The sequence below is a fragment of the Triticum aestivum genome, chromosome 7A, assembly GCF_018294505.1.
Source record: "Triticum aestivum cultivar Chinese Spring chromosome 7A, IWGSC CS RefSeq v2.1, whole genome shotgun sequence".
NCBI classification, from domain to species: domain Eukaryota; kingdom Viridiplantae; phylum Streptophyta; class Magnoliopsida; order Poales; family Poaceae; genus Triticum; species Triticum aestivum.
The window spans coordinates 641,122,278-641,139,858 of NC_057812.1; the positions used below are offsets into that span (position 1 = coordinate 641,122,278).

Below are 17,581 nucleotides of genomic sequence, written 5' to 3' on the forward strand. Positions count from 1 at the left end.
TCCTGGCTCCGCCACTGGCTTAGCCTACAAATCTATTGCACAAGAGTCTTTTGCATAGGAGAGAAGGGAATAAATCCCCGAGACACCACCTCACCGGGAGAGTGACCATCGAGCTATCCTGGCATGAAGACCTTGCCATGTTTAGGCTTAAAGCATCTGCTCGGCACCTCTAAGTGGGCAATGAATCCACCTAGTGTTACCACTAAAAGGCCAGAGATGGCAGCTGACGAGGAAGGTCGAGCTTCCTCCACGTCTTCGTTGGCGACACTCACAATTACCCACATCTTTAGTCATTCCCATCCACACACCCCTAGATCAATAAAAGTAGAGAGACAAACCAATGTGGTGATGCCCTCTCACATCGTCTTCCCAATATCCAAAGCAGAGTTGTTCACTTACTATTTGGTCCATACATGTCAATATTTCCCCCTCCTAAAGATTATGCCCGATTATTTGCCTTTTGGTTATTTTTAGAAAAGGAGGTGTGTTACACCGGGCATCAACATCGATTGATGCGCATAGCCATTTATTATACAATTTTAGGGCATTACATAAATAGATAAAAAGGACACAACCAAGAACAATACATTTGTACATAAGACTCTCATGCATTACTAAACCTAGTTCTATGCTACCATATAGCCCGTACGGCCATCTCAAATTGCTGGCATCCAAAGTCTAGAAGCCCCGAGCCTCCACATGCTGATGTAAGGACTACATATGGATCCGGTGCGTAGCCCGTGGATAACCGGCCTGCAAAAGAAATGGAAACTTTGTCATTGTTAAACATAAGGCTAATAATATCACTTGGATTTCAGCCTTAAGTTTCTCATCCACCCCACACAACTAATTCCCTAACATATTAGAGATACTAGTAGGCGCTGGAATATTAAACAAGACATGGACCGTCTACGATAACAAGCGCATGAATGGGCACAATAGGAAGAAGTGCTCGATTGTTTCATCCTCGTCACGAAAACATCACTTTTTACTACAATTCCAGATATATTTTGCTAAGTTATCCTTAGCCAACATGATTGCCCCGCAAAAAACATGATTGTACAAATCTATACCTACTAATAAAGCAAGGTGCGTTTCGCCAATTTTTTCATCCGTTCACTGCCGAAAAGAACTTTTTTTGCTATCCGAGGTGGTACTAATTTTTTATGCCTTTGTTTGCTAAAAAAGAATTTCCATACATGGGCCGCGCACTCTGGCCCAGCGAAGCCAGCCCACTTATTTGTCTGGCCATGCAGCTGATAAAATACTATTTCCCGCACTCGGCGATAAATAGTCGAGTTCTGCACAGGACAACGAATATTGGGCTAGCCCATTTTTCTTTCTTTCTGTGTTTTACTTTTATTATTTTTATTTTCTATCTTGTTTTTCCCTTCCAATTTTATTTTTATTTTATCATTTATTTCGTAATTTAAAAATTCTCAAAATACGTTCAGAATTAAAAAACAATTTTTTGAAAATGTTCAGAATTCCAAAATTCTCTTGCTATTTTAAAAAATATTCAGAACTTGCAAAAAGTTTCAGATTTTTGCAAAAAAACATACTTTTCAAAAATTTTCGAGATGTCTAAAAAGAAACTGGCATTTCAAAAAATGCATCAAATTAAGAAAATATTATTGATTTATTTAAATTGTCACAACTAAAAATGATCTTCGTTTAGAAAAGGTACACATTTTCTAAAAATCTTATGAAACACATGTTCCAATTTAAAAAAAACCAAAAATTTAAATAATGTTTTACTTCTATTTTATTCTCCTTTCCCTATCTCTTTCTTCCCTTCCACGTTTATTTTTCTTTTAGTATTTATTTCTTAAATTAAAAACTCTCAACAAAATTCAGACTTAAGAAAAACAATTTTTTGAAAATGTTAAGAATTCCGAAATTTTGTTGCTATTTTGAAAAATGTTCGGAACATGCAAAAACAATTCCCGTTTAGAAAAAAACAATTATTGTTTTTAAAAATTATTCGAGATGTGTTAAATGAAAATGGCATTTAAAAAATGCTCCAAATTCGAAAAATATTCTTTTTTAGTGAAATTTGCACAATTAAAAATAATGCTTTGTATAAAGATACACATTTTCTAAAAATCTTATGAATTTTCAACGCATGTTCCCGTTTTAAAAAAATGTTCACAAAGTCAAATAATGTTAATGTTTTTAATAAAGAATTTGGTATTTTCATAAAATGATTTTGAATTTTAAAAGATGTTCCTTTTCTTATTTTGTTCGTGTTTTTTTAAAGTGTACATAACTAAAAAAAACTGTTCCGTATTTAAAAAATTGTTCATGTCTCCTAGAATATTTAGAAAATTCATACCTTAAAATCCCCTCGATCGAAAGGATTGAAAGGAAAAGTAGATTGAATAACTCATGTGCCTTATGTGACGTACGGTGACGTAACAAAACTCCTAAATGCTCTCGATTAATGAATGGAAAAATAGCGGATTGATTCTTTCACACGCGGCAAAACCGAGAAGCTAAACGTTCTTTTTTTTCGTGTGCACATAAGATTTTGCTTGCACATATAATTGCACTGACTTTAAATACATAATATTTATCTCCCGTTGCAACGCACGGGCATATGTGCTAGTATATACCAATCCAAAATCCTGATCTTAAGGGGGACTTTTACCTTCCTTTTTTCCCAATAAAATATTGTCATTTGTCAAATCAGCGTACATATACTAAGAGGCGTATCTCTGAGCCAAAAATCCTCGCCAAACCTATCATTGTTACCATTACCAACTTGGAAGGAACCCTTTGAAAGAATTCCACTTTAACTCACACGAGACCTTTCCAGAATGGAGAATTTGTAGGTTTCACTATCACTTGTAACAGCGTTTTGGAATTAGTGATTTAATTCGCAACAGCTCTTACTATATATATGTCCATACCCATCATTTAATAGTTTGAACATTTGGTGAGCAAACATTTATTTATTTTATCTCCGAATCTCCACCCTGAGACCACCTGTGTCTTAGGTCGGAAAGTACTGTTTTAAATAGTTAGCTGTACGTTATTTGCGCCAGCTTATGATTGTCAGATTAACAGAAGAATCTGGTTTTGTAATATTCCAGTCTTTTGCGACCTTCCTTATGTACCTTGGAGAATGACAACATGAACATCGACATCCCTTTCGCTGTCGAAGTTGACTGGAATATTTTTCTTAAACATGTCCTCTATACCATCCCACCCCTTATTCAGGAGCTTACAGATGTGGAACCAATATAATGAAACAGGACCCCACTTCGCCTTTCTGATAGCTCACATGAGTAGGCTCTACCTTTTTTAAATTCCTCTGGTCCTGTTCAAACTACCTATATTCGACATGTTTTCATATATGATAAATGAAACATAAGTATGTAATGTATTTACCTTGTCATGTCAGAAATATGCTATTCAAAAACGCATATCCAGCGACCACCCCACCTTCATTTAGTGAAGCTGCTTTCGTCCTCAACAAATAACCGCACTGATCATTTATAATGACCTTGTCTTTGTTCCTATATCCATGAAATAAACAATTTTATGAAGTGTTAAATATGTCAAATATTACAATGGCTGATAATGTATTACCTCAGGTAGGCTCCAAATATTCCAAACTCAGAAACCACATTATCCCTAACAAAAGTTCCCTCGCGGACAAGATAGCTGGGGGATGTTGGTGGGAATATCCTTTGCATTAAGATGTATGCTGCAATTTCATTGCTTCCATCCTTCCGAAGGCGAATCAACGTTTCACGCAGATTATCACCGTAAATGTTGTTCCCTGAATGGAATATCAGGTTTACTCATCGATCATTAGTGTCCAACATTTTGGCTGCGCAGTGAGATTGAGGTAATACCTCCACCCTCCCTTTGTGGTTTGAGAACAAACAACTCCGGTGATTCAATAGCGGAATTGACTATATTGTCAGTCTCCAAACTCCACAATCCTGCGAAGCATTTTCGTACATTTTCGATGTCGGATTTGTTGTCAAGAAACCTAGTATGAAATGCAGGGTCAGAATAGCAATCATGTGTAGAAGGAACCATTGATAAAAATAAATAGCAAGTACCATTAGATATTTTGTTTTATGTTCTTTTTTACTTGACTTCCAATTATCTGTGTAGTCAAACTATCTGAACTTCTGAAGTTTGACCATGAATGGACTGAATGCTATATAGACTATTTACAAAGAAATCATATCATTATATTAGTTTTTTTCTTCATATAATTACATTTTTAACAATATATTATTATTACAGTAAACCTGATAGTTACATTTTTATTATGTGGTTTGGTATTAAGTTTTAGCGAGTCATGTGTCACTATGCAACAATAATGAAATGGGATTACCTTTCAAGCACTTTTTCCTTTGCCAGTTCTTGCTGAATCTTCTTTGTACCGACAAGATGGTGTGCTATTGATGGGCACTTAATAGAAGAAGAACGCTCGATCAAGAGTCTTGCTCTCCATTCCTTCAAGAAAAAATGCAGCGGTTGTTTGAATAGCAGCTACTTCAGTAATTCTGTTGAACTACGGTAAACAGTACTAGACAAAATCAATGCTGAAGTTTTATGTTTGTGCTTGCACATCTATGTTCAAAGTTTATATCCCATCAAAAGAATGAACCATTCAACACATCAAAAGATTAACCGTATATCAAGTTTAATCATAGTAAAACGAAAGATAGACATACAGCTTCTGATGGGTAATCAGCCGGTGAGTAGCCTGCCCTGAAGTAAACTACTGCAACTGGGCGTCCATTTCTGAATGACAAAACAAACAGAGTTATATGTTGCTCAAATCATGCATGGCGACATCGCAAGTAACATTCTTGTAGAGAGAAACCTTACATCACGAGCGTCCCATCAGGACGAAGATCCCCCTCCGCTTCTATTTCTGCCATTGTCTTGCGAATAGTCGTGACCCCATACGTGAAAACAGAAGTTAAGGAAAAAAATTATACATATGCATGTTGTGACCTTTTTTGAAATCGAACGAGATTCCTTTGCATTTTGTATTAGTGGCATTTAGTATAAAGCTACAAGATGGCATTAGCATAGACTGAAGGATATATTTCTCTCAGCGCGACCGTGATCCAGTACTGGTCATACATGTACCTTTCTTCTGCTTGAACAACGACCAGAACTACTGCGCTGAATGAGGAAAACTTTTAGTTAGTATAGAAGTCTTAAGAAGGTACATGTCTGCATCAAATTAAACACGTAACCTTTGGTTGTTGTACTCGGCCCATGCAGTGGCTAATGCTTCGGCGTGCTGGGTTATCGCAGTGTTTCCAACAACACTAGCTGGATCCAAACCAAGTTCCCTCTCATGGTGTCTGATCAGATTTCTGCACGTTGCATTCAGATTGGTATTGTCATCAAATGGTTCAATCAGCTCCCCATTTTAAAAAGGCAAGAGGTATTCACGGGGTGACCTCCCCCCCCCCCCCCCCCCCCCGTGCGGTGGCGCCGCGCCGCACCGGGGCCTCCCCGCCTGCCCCCCTCTCCTCCGCGCCGAGCCTCCCTCTCCTCCCGCCGCCGCCACCGAGGGCATCGCAGGCTAAGCCCGCAGGCCGCAACGGCGGCGGCGGCAATCTTCCTCGGCTGGCGATCGGATCTGGGTGGCGGCGACCCACTCCGGCCGATCCAAGGGCGATGGCGCAGGCCGGTGGCGACCAGGGTTGTCGTGCTGGTGGCGGCGACAAAGAGATCACGTCGGCGGTTAGGGTGTCCGATCTGGATCCCATTCGTATCTGGATGGTGGTTCCTCGAGCCGTCGTGCGCATCCTTTGTTCCGGCGCAGCAAGCGGCCTCTGGACTAGGCACGCGACACAGGGACGTCAGGGGCTCCGGCCCTTGGCGTGGAGGTGGTGGCCATCTTCTTCGCCGGAGGTGGTCGGCTAGATGGTTGTGGATTCTCGCATCCAGTCCCGGCGTACAGTGTGGAGACGGGGCTGCCAGTGAAAACCGTGCTATGACTCGGGTCATGGCGGGCGATGGCGGCGTTTTTGCGTCGTTATCTTGTTGAAGACATCGCCTCTGCAGCTTCTGTCGACTTGCCTGCGCTGCTCTGGGTGAAAACCTTGATCCAGAGTTTCCGGATCGGACAATGGCGGTGCTTTTGGGGTGTCGTTTTCCCTCATGGGGGCATCATTTTTTGAGCAGCAGCTGGATGCAGGATCAGAGGACGGACTCTTTGGTGGAGCGGTGCGACATCTCACTCATTGATGGCGGCGGGTCTCGGCGGCATGGCGCTGTGGTGACTCTGCGTCTGATGCGCGGAGATGGACTCGCGCAGGAGGGTGACGCGGTTTGGCGTCGTGGTGGCGTCGACGGCAGCTAGACCGAGCAATGTAGATGCAGCAGTACAACTCTGAAGATGGATTGGTGGCAGGTGGCTGCGGCGGCCTCAGACCCGGCAGGCGTCCTGGTTGAGGAGTGCGCCGGACTAGTAGGTGACCCATACCCGGCAGGCGTCCTGGATGGGACCTCAGGTCTTAGATGTTAGGTTTGGCTGCAAGGTCTGTTTGGTACTAGGCCAGACTATCAGCATCCCTTAATCTCTTGGATAGGAGTAGCGACACTTTTGTTGCCTAGACGGTTGCTTCAGTCTTACTGTTGTATGACTTTGTAAGGTCTTGTGTGAATAATTAATAAGGTGGCTGCATGCATCGTCCAGATGCAGAGGCCGGGGGTCCTCCTCCATTTCCAAAAAATCAAATGGTTCAATAGAAATATCCAAATATACTTCCACAACATATGTGAGAATTTGCGCAGAGACAATAAATAAACTCCGATATACTCCCTCCGTTTCTAAATATAAGTCTTTTTAGAGATTTCAATACGGATTGCATACGGATGTATATAGACATATTTTAGAGTATAAATTCACTCATTTTGTTTCGTATGTAGTTTATATTGGTATCTCTAAAAAGACTTATATTTAGGAACGAGGGAGTATATGGAATCTGACCTGTGGAGCTCAGATACACCACAAGCAAGACCATTGGAGGATGTGGAGATCGTGTTGAGCTCCACTTGAAGAAGCTTGTCCGTTGCCCCATCTACCATGTAGTCTGACCTGGTTAGACCCAACTGAATGTCCTGAAATATGTATCCAAAACCACATCATTGTGAGTTTTTGATAAAAATCTCATTGCTGGAGTTAACCTAAGAATAACATTTAGTTGGATAGAGTTAGCACTTAGTAGTAACCTTATACATTTCACGTGTAAGCAACACACTTACCTCTTTCTTGTTCAGTTCCATCATCTTCGAGTGAATATCTAGAAGCCTCCTAGTGAATGGATCCACTTCTTTTGTCCTGGATGAGAAATATTGATTTTCACAAATTATTTGAATCCAAGAGCATATACACTTTTAAATTCTGATGTTTGATTCTCTGAGAAAATAACCTCGCCAAAGTCTGCTGCAAGAAGTCTCCATCGAGGCTGACACGGTGAACGAGCTCATTGAAAAGTGGAGCCAACTCAAGCGCCTGCTCCCAGTAAACCTTTGGGAATGACATTGGCAAGAGAGCAAACGGAGCATGGAGCAGACCAACACCGGGTGCCTTTCTTGATCTCTGCATGCACCCCGTGACAAATTACGTCAAAATTCTAAAAAATAATTCGTGAAAAACTCAAAAACCTTGTGTCTCAATGCATTGATAGAAAGATGAGTTTGTACAAGCATGAAGAATGGCGAATGGCAACACCCAAAGATTACAACATGATGCCTCTAATCGTTGGAGACTATCATCATGGGAAGCAACGCCACGGCACTCCTTTGTACCCACCGCCGCCCATTAATTGCCTCACTTTTGTCTTGAACATGTGAAGTAGGTGAGCTAAGATGAGTTGAGCGATGTCAAAGATGATCGTGTTGCGATGCTTTCAAATGCACCAGGTTTTTGTCAATCTTTCACATGCCCATCCAAAGAAAACCTCTCAAGTTTTTGTCAATCTGCTTATGGGTCTTCTTATTTATGACTAGGAACACTAATTGGCGCAGATTTTTGACAAAGAGTAAATTTTTATTAGCTTAAAATGAAGCATCAAGGGGATACAAACATAATGAGCATACATGACCTAGTTGACCAAAGTGTTGCGTCCTGCCTTTGACATCATCTACCATCATGGATGCTCTGCAAGTGGGAAGGTGATTCATGATCTTGTCGATCAAGGATTGGAGTGCCTCACTCGAGGGCTTCCTGATCGGCAGAAGAATCCAGAGGTATCTGGTCGGAAAGGAATAGTTCTGGCTATAAACCTGGGTGCATTGCACCCTTGATGAACAGTAAAAATGAAAAAAAAATCTGAAATTTGTTGCATCTGAGATGCTCAAATACTTTAGGTTCTTGCAAAAATTCATGGAGAAATGACATCCAAGAAGCTTCACACAAGAAAAACAAAATCAACACTCAAAAGTGCTCAAAGCTTTGAGCACTATTTTCGTTTCTAGAGCTCCCCGGATGTCATTTTGCCATCAGATTCTCCAAGCACGTAAACATTTGTGCATCTTTGAAGCCACAAAATTTCTGACTGATTGTTTTTGTTTCTTTTTATATATATTACTGTCAATCAAGGGTGCAATGCACCCAAGTTTACAAAAACCAGTCTCGATCGGAAAAGGAACTAGCTGACACTCAATAACCGATGGAGACAACGAGTCACCGAGTCAGGTGCCGAACACTTGACAAAGCTATAACCTCCCGGGGCCTCATCCTCTGAACAACCGATGGAGTCACCAAGCACATAGCAAATCTGTAATGATTGACCTGTTACAGTAAAACGAAGGCAATCCCCATGAGACCGTCCATGGCATGAACATTTTACACTCTTTCCAAGAGCAAAAACATTTTGCACGCAAAGATGAACAACACTAGCTAGGCCAGTTCATCAAGCTATTGTGCTGCACCATTCATGCGTCCTTTAATGTTTCTCCTCCCAGCACTTTATCGAATTTATTTGGGACATGGTTAAATGAGGTAGGTCCTAAGACAGCGGCACATATTCGAGCAGGAGTGTGTGCATTACTTTGGGCCATATGAAATTGTCGAAATGATGTCGTCTTTAACATACAAACTATCACAAATTTTGTGCAGGTTATCTTCAAGGCGTCTGCTTGGATTCATGTGTGGTCGTTACTCAGCCATGCAGACTACAAGGAGCTTATGGATATTGGGTGCAACCGCTGGGAGACGGTCACAGGGGATACTTACAAGTTACAACCGGTTTGAATGACGGTCCAACAATAGGATATGTGTCTAGTCATCTTAACTTTTTCGTTTCGTCGGATTGTTTGAGACCTTGCTTTGAACCTGTTATTTTGTTTAGTAAAATAGATGTGTGCATCATGTGATGCAGAGGTCGAAGGTCTTCCTTCTTTTTGGAAAAAAAAGCCAATTCATCAAGCTACCTTGACGTACGATTAATTTGCATGGCCGGACGAGAATGGTCCCTACGTCTACTCTCTATCACCCATATACTTCTACAGTAGTATAGGTTGATTGAGAACCAACATAAATCAATCCTCTCTTTGCCTATTTTTAGTGTGTGGCATTAGTTTAGTCCCAAAATGCACGGCCAAATATTCCCCTTTTGTTGCCATCACCAGCAGTCACTGTCGTTATGTCGTTGTTAGTTGTTACACCAACAAGTTGGTGCTCCTCGTGCGCCTCGTGCGCCTTTTTTTAATTGTGCTGAGAGATACATATGGATCACAAATCGTCTATCTAAAAAATTGACGCGGATGGCAATACTCCTATATTGGGCAAGTTGTTTTCGTGCGGGTCTACCAACAATTTCTTTACCTGGCATAATTTCAGCTTGTTGGAGTTAATTAGAACCTGAATCTCTAGTTCTCTTTCTTCCTTTTTTGCAGGGAGAATCATTAGATGTTCTTCACTTTCTCCCCAGAGGTGTGTCAGCTTAGTTTCTTCAAAAAATGAAAAAACGAAGCCCATCGATGCAACAAATTATAAGTACTCTCCAGTGTAGTACTACTTAATCATTTCAAACTTCACCTCTAAACAAATTACTTAATGGACGAGGTGCTCATAGAAGTAGGATGTGCGTGTGTGCATTGATAGAGATGAGTGTATGCGTATGTATATGAGCGCTTGCATCTGTACTAATGTTAAAAGAAAAAAAACTTCACCTCTAAACTACTCCCTCCGTTCCATAATATAAGAGCATTTTTTACACTAGTGTAAGTGTCAAAAACGCTCTTATATTATGGGACGGAGGGAGTAGTTACTTAATGGACGAGGCAAATCTTATGCCTCTGTTTGAAAAAAAAAATTGTTCCAAACTTCTATGAAGCGCATAAATGGTTTCTCGAGCTTCTATCAAAACTAAGCCAGCCGGTCAAGTATGCAAAATAAAACGATTGCTCGTTTCACAATCATTGTATGCTCCCGCAAACAGCCACAGATGTATCAATGGTAGCACAGCAGATTACTGCGTTAATAACTGTGCAGCTTGTGCTCTGCAGTCTGCACTCGTAGCAAAGGGCAAACTCCAACGAAAGAAATGGGCTAGGAAGGTCACGTCACCGGGTGGTTCTTGTCGCCGACGACGAGGCCGTGCTGCGAGCACCAGACGAGCGCCTCCTCCACCAGCTCATCCACCAGCTCCGGCGGCACCGCCAGCTGCTCGAACCGCCTCTCGTCACCCTCCGACGTTGCCGCCACGGGCGCTGCTGTCCGGACGGCGGCGCACCGCGCAGGACGCAAGCACGACGAGGGCGACGTCCTCGCGGCAGCCAGGGAGCGTGGGCACACGGCGATGACATTGGCAGAGCCGCTCAGGCTCGCAGCGCAGGGCATGGAAGCGCTGGTAAATGCGTTGGCGGCCGCCATGGTCGATCGCCGGTGGTCGTCGGGGTTTCTTGCTTGATTGGTGGGCTTCCACACTTCCACTGGAGTGAGGAGCAAGCGGAAGCAGGTCATATATAGAAGAAAGTGGGGGCAGATGAGATGGGAGAAGGGGCACATATATGAGGTACACATGGAAGGCATGTGTTCTGAACTTCTGATAGAAAACAGGGCGTCGGTGTACGTAACGTAGGGATAAGCAGGGAATCAACGTCAGTGCTCATTAGCCACGCGTGATGATAGTTGACAATGTCTCACGCGGATTGCCACACACCGATTCAGTCCACATCATCCCTTCCAAATGAGGTGACTTGCTGATAAGTATTTTGTCGATCCAAACTAATGCGTGTCTCCCTGCCTTCCGTTGTTGTGGTGCAGAATTTCAGATTATTGCGCCAACATCGACCACCAACCCGATTATTCTCAAGGCCTGATGGTAGCGAACAGGGCAATGATTACGAAGGCTGAGAGCCTGACATGAAGGAGTGTGCTCCGCGCATTTGGAAGGACTGGAACGAATGTGCTGTGCACACGATTGATCATGCACAATTTGCGGACGACAAATGTTCACAAAATGTACGCGGCTGGGGATGTCAGTGGTGGGGTGGGTTTGATTCGCACTTGTTCTGGCTAATCAATCTGTGGTATTTTTACTAGACAAAACGAAGCCAAAATGACAAACAGGTAGGTGTACCCCCATGGGACGGTCCTGCATGCATGGCATACACATTTTACACTCTTTTCCAGAACAAACCATTCTACAATCCGTCGCCTATCTAAAAAATTGTCTCCGTCAACCTATCACCCACATGCTTCTGAAGTAAAAGATGTTTTTTTTTAAAAAGGAGGATGACCCCCGGCCTCTGCATCTGGGAGATGCATACGGCCACTTTATTGATTATTCTCGAGGACCGTACAAAGTGTTACAACAATGTGTCTGAATCCACCATCTTGGCAACATATGCCGCTACTCCTATCAAAAATGATTAGGGGGTGCTAACTGGGCCACTATCCAAACCAGTCACCTAAGCCTAACATCAAAAGCCGGAAGCCGAAACTCATTCGGAAGCCCCAGCCTAGCCACATACCGGGTCTAGGGCACAATCCGGTCAGACGCACTCGTGTGTCGTCGCCGCCATCTTCCACATGTCCGTCTTCAGATCATATTGAGGCTTCTACCTTGTTTGGCCACTCTGCCATCTACCTTGTCCTCTGAAGTAAAAGATGTGATTGAGAAATTTTCCTATTTTTAATTGTGGCATTTTTTATATTAGTCACACAATGGCATCGATAGGTTTCCCTTTCTTGCTCTGCTGCTCTGGCCCTGTCACCAGCCGGTCATTGTGCTACTTCGCTGTCACACAAACTAACAAGTTGGCAAAGCTGTGACTAGGACACGAGCACCCCTCATGCACCTCGGGCGCCTTTTTTTATGCCCCAGGATATGTGTGGAGGAACCGTCTATCTAAAAGTGACGCAGACGTACAATCCATCCAGCGACGCATCATACCATGTTGGGCCCTCGATACTGGACAAGTTGTTTTCATGCAGGTCACTAAGAGCGACGCTCGAGAATCAATCAGTGGTTGAATGACTAGAAGGGGTGTGATTGTATCCCACAAGGGCTCAAATTCTATATTGTGTTCTTTACATTACTGTGATGGTGAAAACAATCTTAAATTAAAGAGATAAGTATATTTTTCGTCCTCGAACTCTTCCGAAAGTTTAGAAGTCGTCCCTCAACTTCAAAACCACTAAAATTCAGTCCCTTACCTATTTAAACCTGCTATGTTTCGTCCCTCAAAACGTTTGAGATGGTTTTGGTACCCTGTTTTGACTAAAACAAGCCGCGTGGCCTGGTGGTAATTGAGCCGCCGAGGTTGCTGGCCAAGCACGGCGGCAGCGATGGGGATTGGCCATGGGCTGCGGCGGGGGGCAGTGAGGTGTGGCTACGGCGGTGGTGATGGCGTGGCCTGGCAGGGCCAGGTAAGCACGATAGCTGCTACCTTGGCACGGCGGTGGCAATGGCGATTCAGGCGGGGCGGCGATTCAGGTGGGGGGTCCAACAGTTAATCCCTCGGCTGGCCAGCAGATGATGTTTGTTGTACGTTGTACTGCATGTCCGACAGTTAATCCCTCGGCAGGGATTTACGCGCTAAGGAATGTGATGATGTTTGTTGTACTGATGTGTTTTAAAACTGCTGCTATGTAATTTGACCTATGTGATATGAAATTTTGGGTTTGCTTAGAGCATTTCCCTTGTTTGTCCAGTTAGGTCATAGCAGTTTGTTCAGTTTTTGGCATTTTTTCACATGTTTGTCTCAACTGGACGTAAACCAGGTAACTGAAAAAAATACTAATTGAAGCGACGGCCAAAACCAGGCCACGTTGGCCCATTTTAGTCAAAACAGGGTCACTTCATACGAAAACCACTTTAAACATTTTGAGGGACGGAAAATATCCGGTTTGAATAGTTAAGGGCATCTCCAGCCGTGCCCCAAGAAGGCCCCTAGGCGTCTTTTCGTCCGCCGGCGCCTAAAAATCGGCTCAGTCGCGCCCAGAAGAGCTCAGTTTTCGCCGGCTCGGGCCGAAATTGGCGCCGGTGGACCCAACCCGAACCCGACGTGCTGGGGGTCGCTCGGGGGCGCCGGGCGAATCGTTTTTGGCGTGAAGAGCCGCGGGCCCGCCGCGTCAGCGACTCTACCCTCTTCTCGCCCCTTTGTCGTCCTCATCGCCTCGTTTCAATCAATGCCAAATCTGCCGCGCGCTGCCACGCCGGTCAGCCTCCATTGATGCCTCACGGGCGGCGCAGTGAAGGCTGGGCGGCGCGTCCCTCGGCCGCCACGCAATCACGCCACGCGTAACGCGCCGGCCAAGCCTACCACGCGGCGCCTCCGCCTATAAAAGCCGGCTGCAAGCGCGCCGGAGAGACTCACCCCGATCATCCACCGATGACGCGCTCATTTCTCCCCCCTTTCCTCCTCTCGCCGTCACTAGTTGAGAAAGCATGGCCGATCGTTTCCCAGGCGACGGCGCGGCGGCGAACGGATTCGGGCGCCGTCATCTGCACGAGGACGAGGCTCGCCTCCTTTTCGAGGCCGAGTACTCGGTCCCGCCGGACATGCGGGTGCCCGGGGCTTGGAGGATCAGCGCCGGCGGCGTGCCGGTGCCACCACCACCCACTGGGGTGATGCGGCGTGCGGAGATCGCACGCATCCGCGCGTCCCTGCCGCGGGCGGCGAGGAAGGGGCCACGGTACGTCCCCGACAGCCCGCTCTGGGAGCCCTACTTCCGCCGCTGTCACGCCGAGCAGCTCGAGGCCACCAAGGGCGTCGTGCCCTCCGGCAGGCTCAACTCCGATGACCGGCTCCGGTGGTGGGGCGTGCCCGGTCGCACGTTGGAGACCGTCCTCAAGTACATCGAGGGCGGCAACACGCCGCGCCTCGAGTATCCCGCTCCCCCGTCCTTCTCACGCCGTCGGGGAAGCTCCTGGATGCCGAGGCGCATGGAGACCGGGGCGTCCTCTTCCTCGTCCGGTGGCTCTCCCTGCCTCCACCTCCGCCCCGTCAAGCCGGAGCCCCAGGACACGCCTGTCAGCGCGTGTACCCGCAGCTCCGGCGGCTCTCCCTGCCTCCACCTCCGCCCCGTCAAGCCGGAGCCTCAGGACACGCCTGTCAGGGCGCGTACCCGCAGCTCCGGCGCCCTCGTCGAGCCCAAGGTGGAGTCCAGCCTCCCCCCGGAGTACGAGGAGATAGCCCGGCGCGGCTTCTCCGATGAGGACGCCATGCGGTGGTCGCGCGACGACTACGTGCGCGAGGAGATGGTCCGGCAGCGCCGGGCCCTGGAGGAGATCGCCGTCCGCAAACGTGGGCGCGAGGACGGGGACGGTGTCATCGTCCTCGATAGCGACGACGACGACGCCCCCGGACCGTCCAACCCGCCGCGCCAACCGGGGGAGGGATGCAGCAGGGACGGCGGAGGCGTAGGCGGGGGCGACGACGACGACGACGACGATAGCGATGACTACACGCGGTTCTACAGCCTCCTCGGCATGTAGAACCGCGTGGGCGGGCGGCGAGGCGGGCGGCGAGGGAGACGGCGGGGGTAGCCCGCGGTAGTTTTTTTCTTTTTTTGTAAAATATGTTTAAATTTGAACGAACTCGCCCGTGTTTGCGTTGTGTTTGCGCCGAATTTGAACATTTTAAAAATCAGTGGGGGGCCGCGACTGGGGGGCATCATGCCCCCAGTGCGCGGTTTAGCGCCGGTGCGCCCCCAGGGGGCGATTTTTTGCCCCTCATGGGGGACCAACGGCTAAAGATGCCCTAAGGGACTGAGTTTTAGTGGTTTTAGAGTTGAGGGACGATTTCTAAATTTTCAGAAGAGTTCGAGAACGAAAAATATGCTTATCCCTAAATTAAACTATGGCAACGTGTTCAGTAATTTGTTTACCTTATGTTTCGGAAAAAGAAGACATCATTTACATGTCATAGTTTCAACTCGCTAGAGTCTTACTTAGAAGCTGAATCTCTTGTTCTCTACTAGCTTTCCACAGGGTTGTCGGCCTAGTTTGTTCAAAAAAAAGGGCAAAGCCCATCTATTCAACTTCTGTGTACAGGCATGCCAATTTGAATGCTTTAGGGTTTCCTCCAACCATGCTTGCTTCAACTAAATGAACTGAAGCTTCAGAATTTACATCACCTCTAAGAATTTAATTCATTTCGTTGAACTAAGGTGGGGCAAGGTGTACCCTGATAGTTTGCAATTTACATCGATACCTATATACGATAGACTGTACTGAACTGTTCCATAGTAAATGGTCATTCAAACGAATAAATGGTTCCTCCAAATTCAAATATGCAGAATTTTAGTGGTTGCTTGTTTTGCCCACAAACATCAACAAATATATCAACGCGAAGCTATTCATATGCGTAGTTCGGTAGTTGGATAAGAGATGGGTGTGCGTCTATAGTGGTGGGTGCTTTTGCACTCGTGGTAATAATAACAGGATCTGAATATCCAGTGGATGTCAGATTTTGAGGCTTGGTAAATCGAATATTTTTCATGAAAATTTATGTTTGCCGAGGTGACAATTTTAGTTGCGAACATGGTAAATCCACCGTGAATGATCATTTTTCTGCCAGGATATTACCATGCCCGCCAACTAAATTTGTCATACTCGCATCAACATAAATTGCCATGAAAAATATTTGATTTTGCCATGTCAATTTTTTTGTCATTTTCGTAATAATTAATAGTGACGGTAAACTCCCACGTATAGGAAATGTGCTAGCAAGGTAAGGTCACGTCACCGGGTGGTTTTTGTCACCGACGACGAGGCCATGCTGTGAGCACCAGACGAGCGCCTCCTCCACGAGCTCATCCACCAGGCCCGGCGGGGCCGGCAGCTGCCGGAACCGCCTTCCGTCACCACCCTCCGCCGTAGCCACAACGGGGACTGCCGTCCCGACAACGCCGCACCGCACGGGACGCAAGGACGACGTCCTGGACGTTGGTGCCGCTGCCACCACGGAGCGCGGGCACACGTCAGTCACAGAGCCGCTCATGCTCGCACCGGCTCCGCGGGACACGGAAGCGCCGGTGAGGGCGTTGGCGGCGGCCATGGTCGTTTGTCGATCGGGGGTGGCTGCCTGGGTTTCCTGCTTGATTGGTTGAGTGGAGGTCCTCCAATGGAGTGAAGAGTGAGCGGAAGCAGCTCAGAGTGGAAAGAGTGGGCAGATGAGATGGGAGAAGGGGCAGATGAGGTAGCTAGCTCATAACGTGCATCCAGCGAACCCGTGGCCCATGGCATAGAAGAAGATAGAACACATGTGCTCTGATAGGGAAGGAGACGCGGGTGCACGGCACCTAACGTAGGGATAAGTTCGCTGGCAATACGAATGCATGCAATGCATGGCTCGCTCTCACGGCCGGTGGGTGGCGAGTCAGCGTCAGTGCCGCGCGCTCACTTGCCACGCGTGACGATCGCGGATCGCCCCAAATCGATTTCTCTCGCGTCTCACCCCTTTTGGCCTAGTTGCAGTTGATCGCATATCCCGTCCAAAACTATCCGGCCCTCGTTGAGATCTTCTCCAGCGCGACGGCCCCAGGCAGCTGGCAGTGGTGTGGGATCGGTTCTGTGGCTCAGCGTTTGCTGTGGCTCGTCGGTAGGTGGGTCTCCTCAATTCCACGTATTCTCTGGTTGTGCCTCCTCTTTTTTTTTCCTTCCCTTTTTTGGATGGCGATATTTAAAAATATATGAGACCAAACCAAGGACTAACATTCGTTGATTTTTTTTATAGAAGAAACTCCGCGAGCGCCGCGAGTCAGAGCCAAGGCTCAAACCTGAACTAGTTGGCTGCAACTCCAGCATCACAACCAACGAGTCGACGCCCCGTCCTCAGGATAGCGATATTTGGTAACTAGAGTATGTAGCGGATTGGAAATCTACTGAACGAACCTGCTGGCGAGGCTGAGCGTGATCCCGTGCGAGAGGCCGAGCACGGTACCACACGCGAGACTCAGACAACAGATCATGGCCCAACAGAAAACCCCACGCACCCCAACCCCATACCGAATCATACCACCACTCCCCACGCCGTCCGCACCACTACCCTTCCCCCCTCTACTTCTTAACTCCGACGCAAGTAAGCTCTCACACTGCCCAATGTCTCAGATCGATACAAAAGCATTACC

General features: G+C 46.4%; 1 protein-coding gene across 2 annotated transcripts; it reads right to left on the bottom strand.

The window, feature by feature from the left end:
* Positions 1–509: 509 nt before the first annotated feature.
* LOC123148878 (glutathione synthetase, chloroplastic) lies at positions 510–16,667 on the bottom strand. Of its 2 annotated transcripts, none has more exons than XM_044568397.1 (13): positions 16,198–16,667; positions 7,425–7,594; positions 7,258–7,333; positions 6,983–7,113; positions 5,235–5,357; positions 5,080–5,160; positions 4,858–4,938; positions 4,701–4,770; positions 4,358–4,479; positions 3,864–4,003; positions 3,595–3,787; positions 3,394–3,521; positions 510–753 (listed from the first exon to the last, which is right to left on the bottom strand). In XM_044568397.1, the coding sequence occupies exons 1-12, from the start codon at positions 16,507–16,509 to the stop codon at positions 3,398–3,400; spliced, it is 1,623 nt and encodes a 540-aa protein (XP_044424332.1). In that variant the 5' UTR covers positions 16,510–16,667; the 3' UTR covers positions 510–753; positions 3,394–3,397. The 2 variants fall into 2 exon arrangements, with proteins under 2 accessions (XP_044424332.1, XP_044424331.1); XM_044568396.1 differs by lacking the exon at positions 16,198–16,667 and adding an exon at positions 10,568–11,226.
* Positions 16,668–17,581: the final 914 nt, after the last annotated feature.

Coding starts and splice junctions, on each gene's coding strand:
- LOC123148878 (XM_044568396.1), bottom strand. CDS start 11,032: ATGCCTTCCATGTGTACCTCATATATGTGCCCCTTCTCCCATCTCATC. Junction 4,771..4,857: donor CCTGATGGGACGCTCGTGAT/GTAAGGTTTCTC, acceptor TTTGTCATTCAG/AAATGGACGCCCAGTTGCAG. Junction 3,788..3,863: donor ACCACAAAGGGAGGGTGGAG/GTATTACCTCAA, acceptor TATTCCATTCAG/GGAACAACATTTACGGTGAT.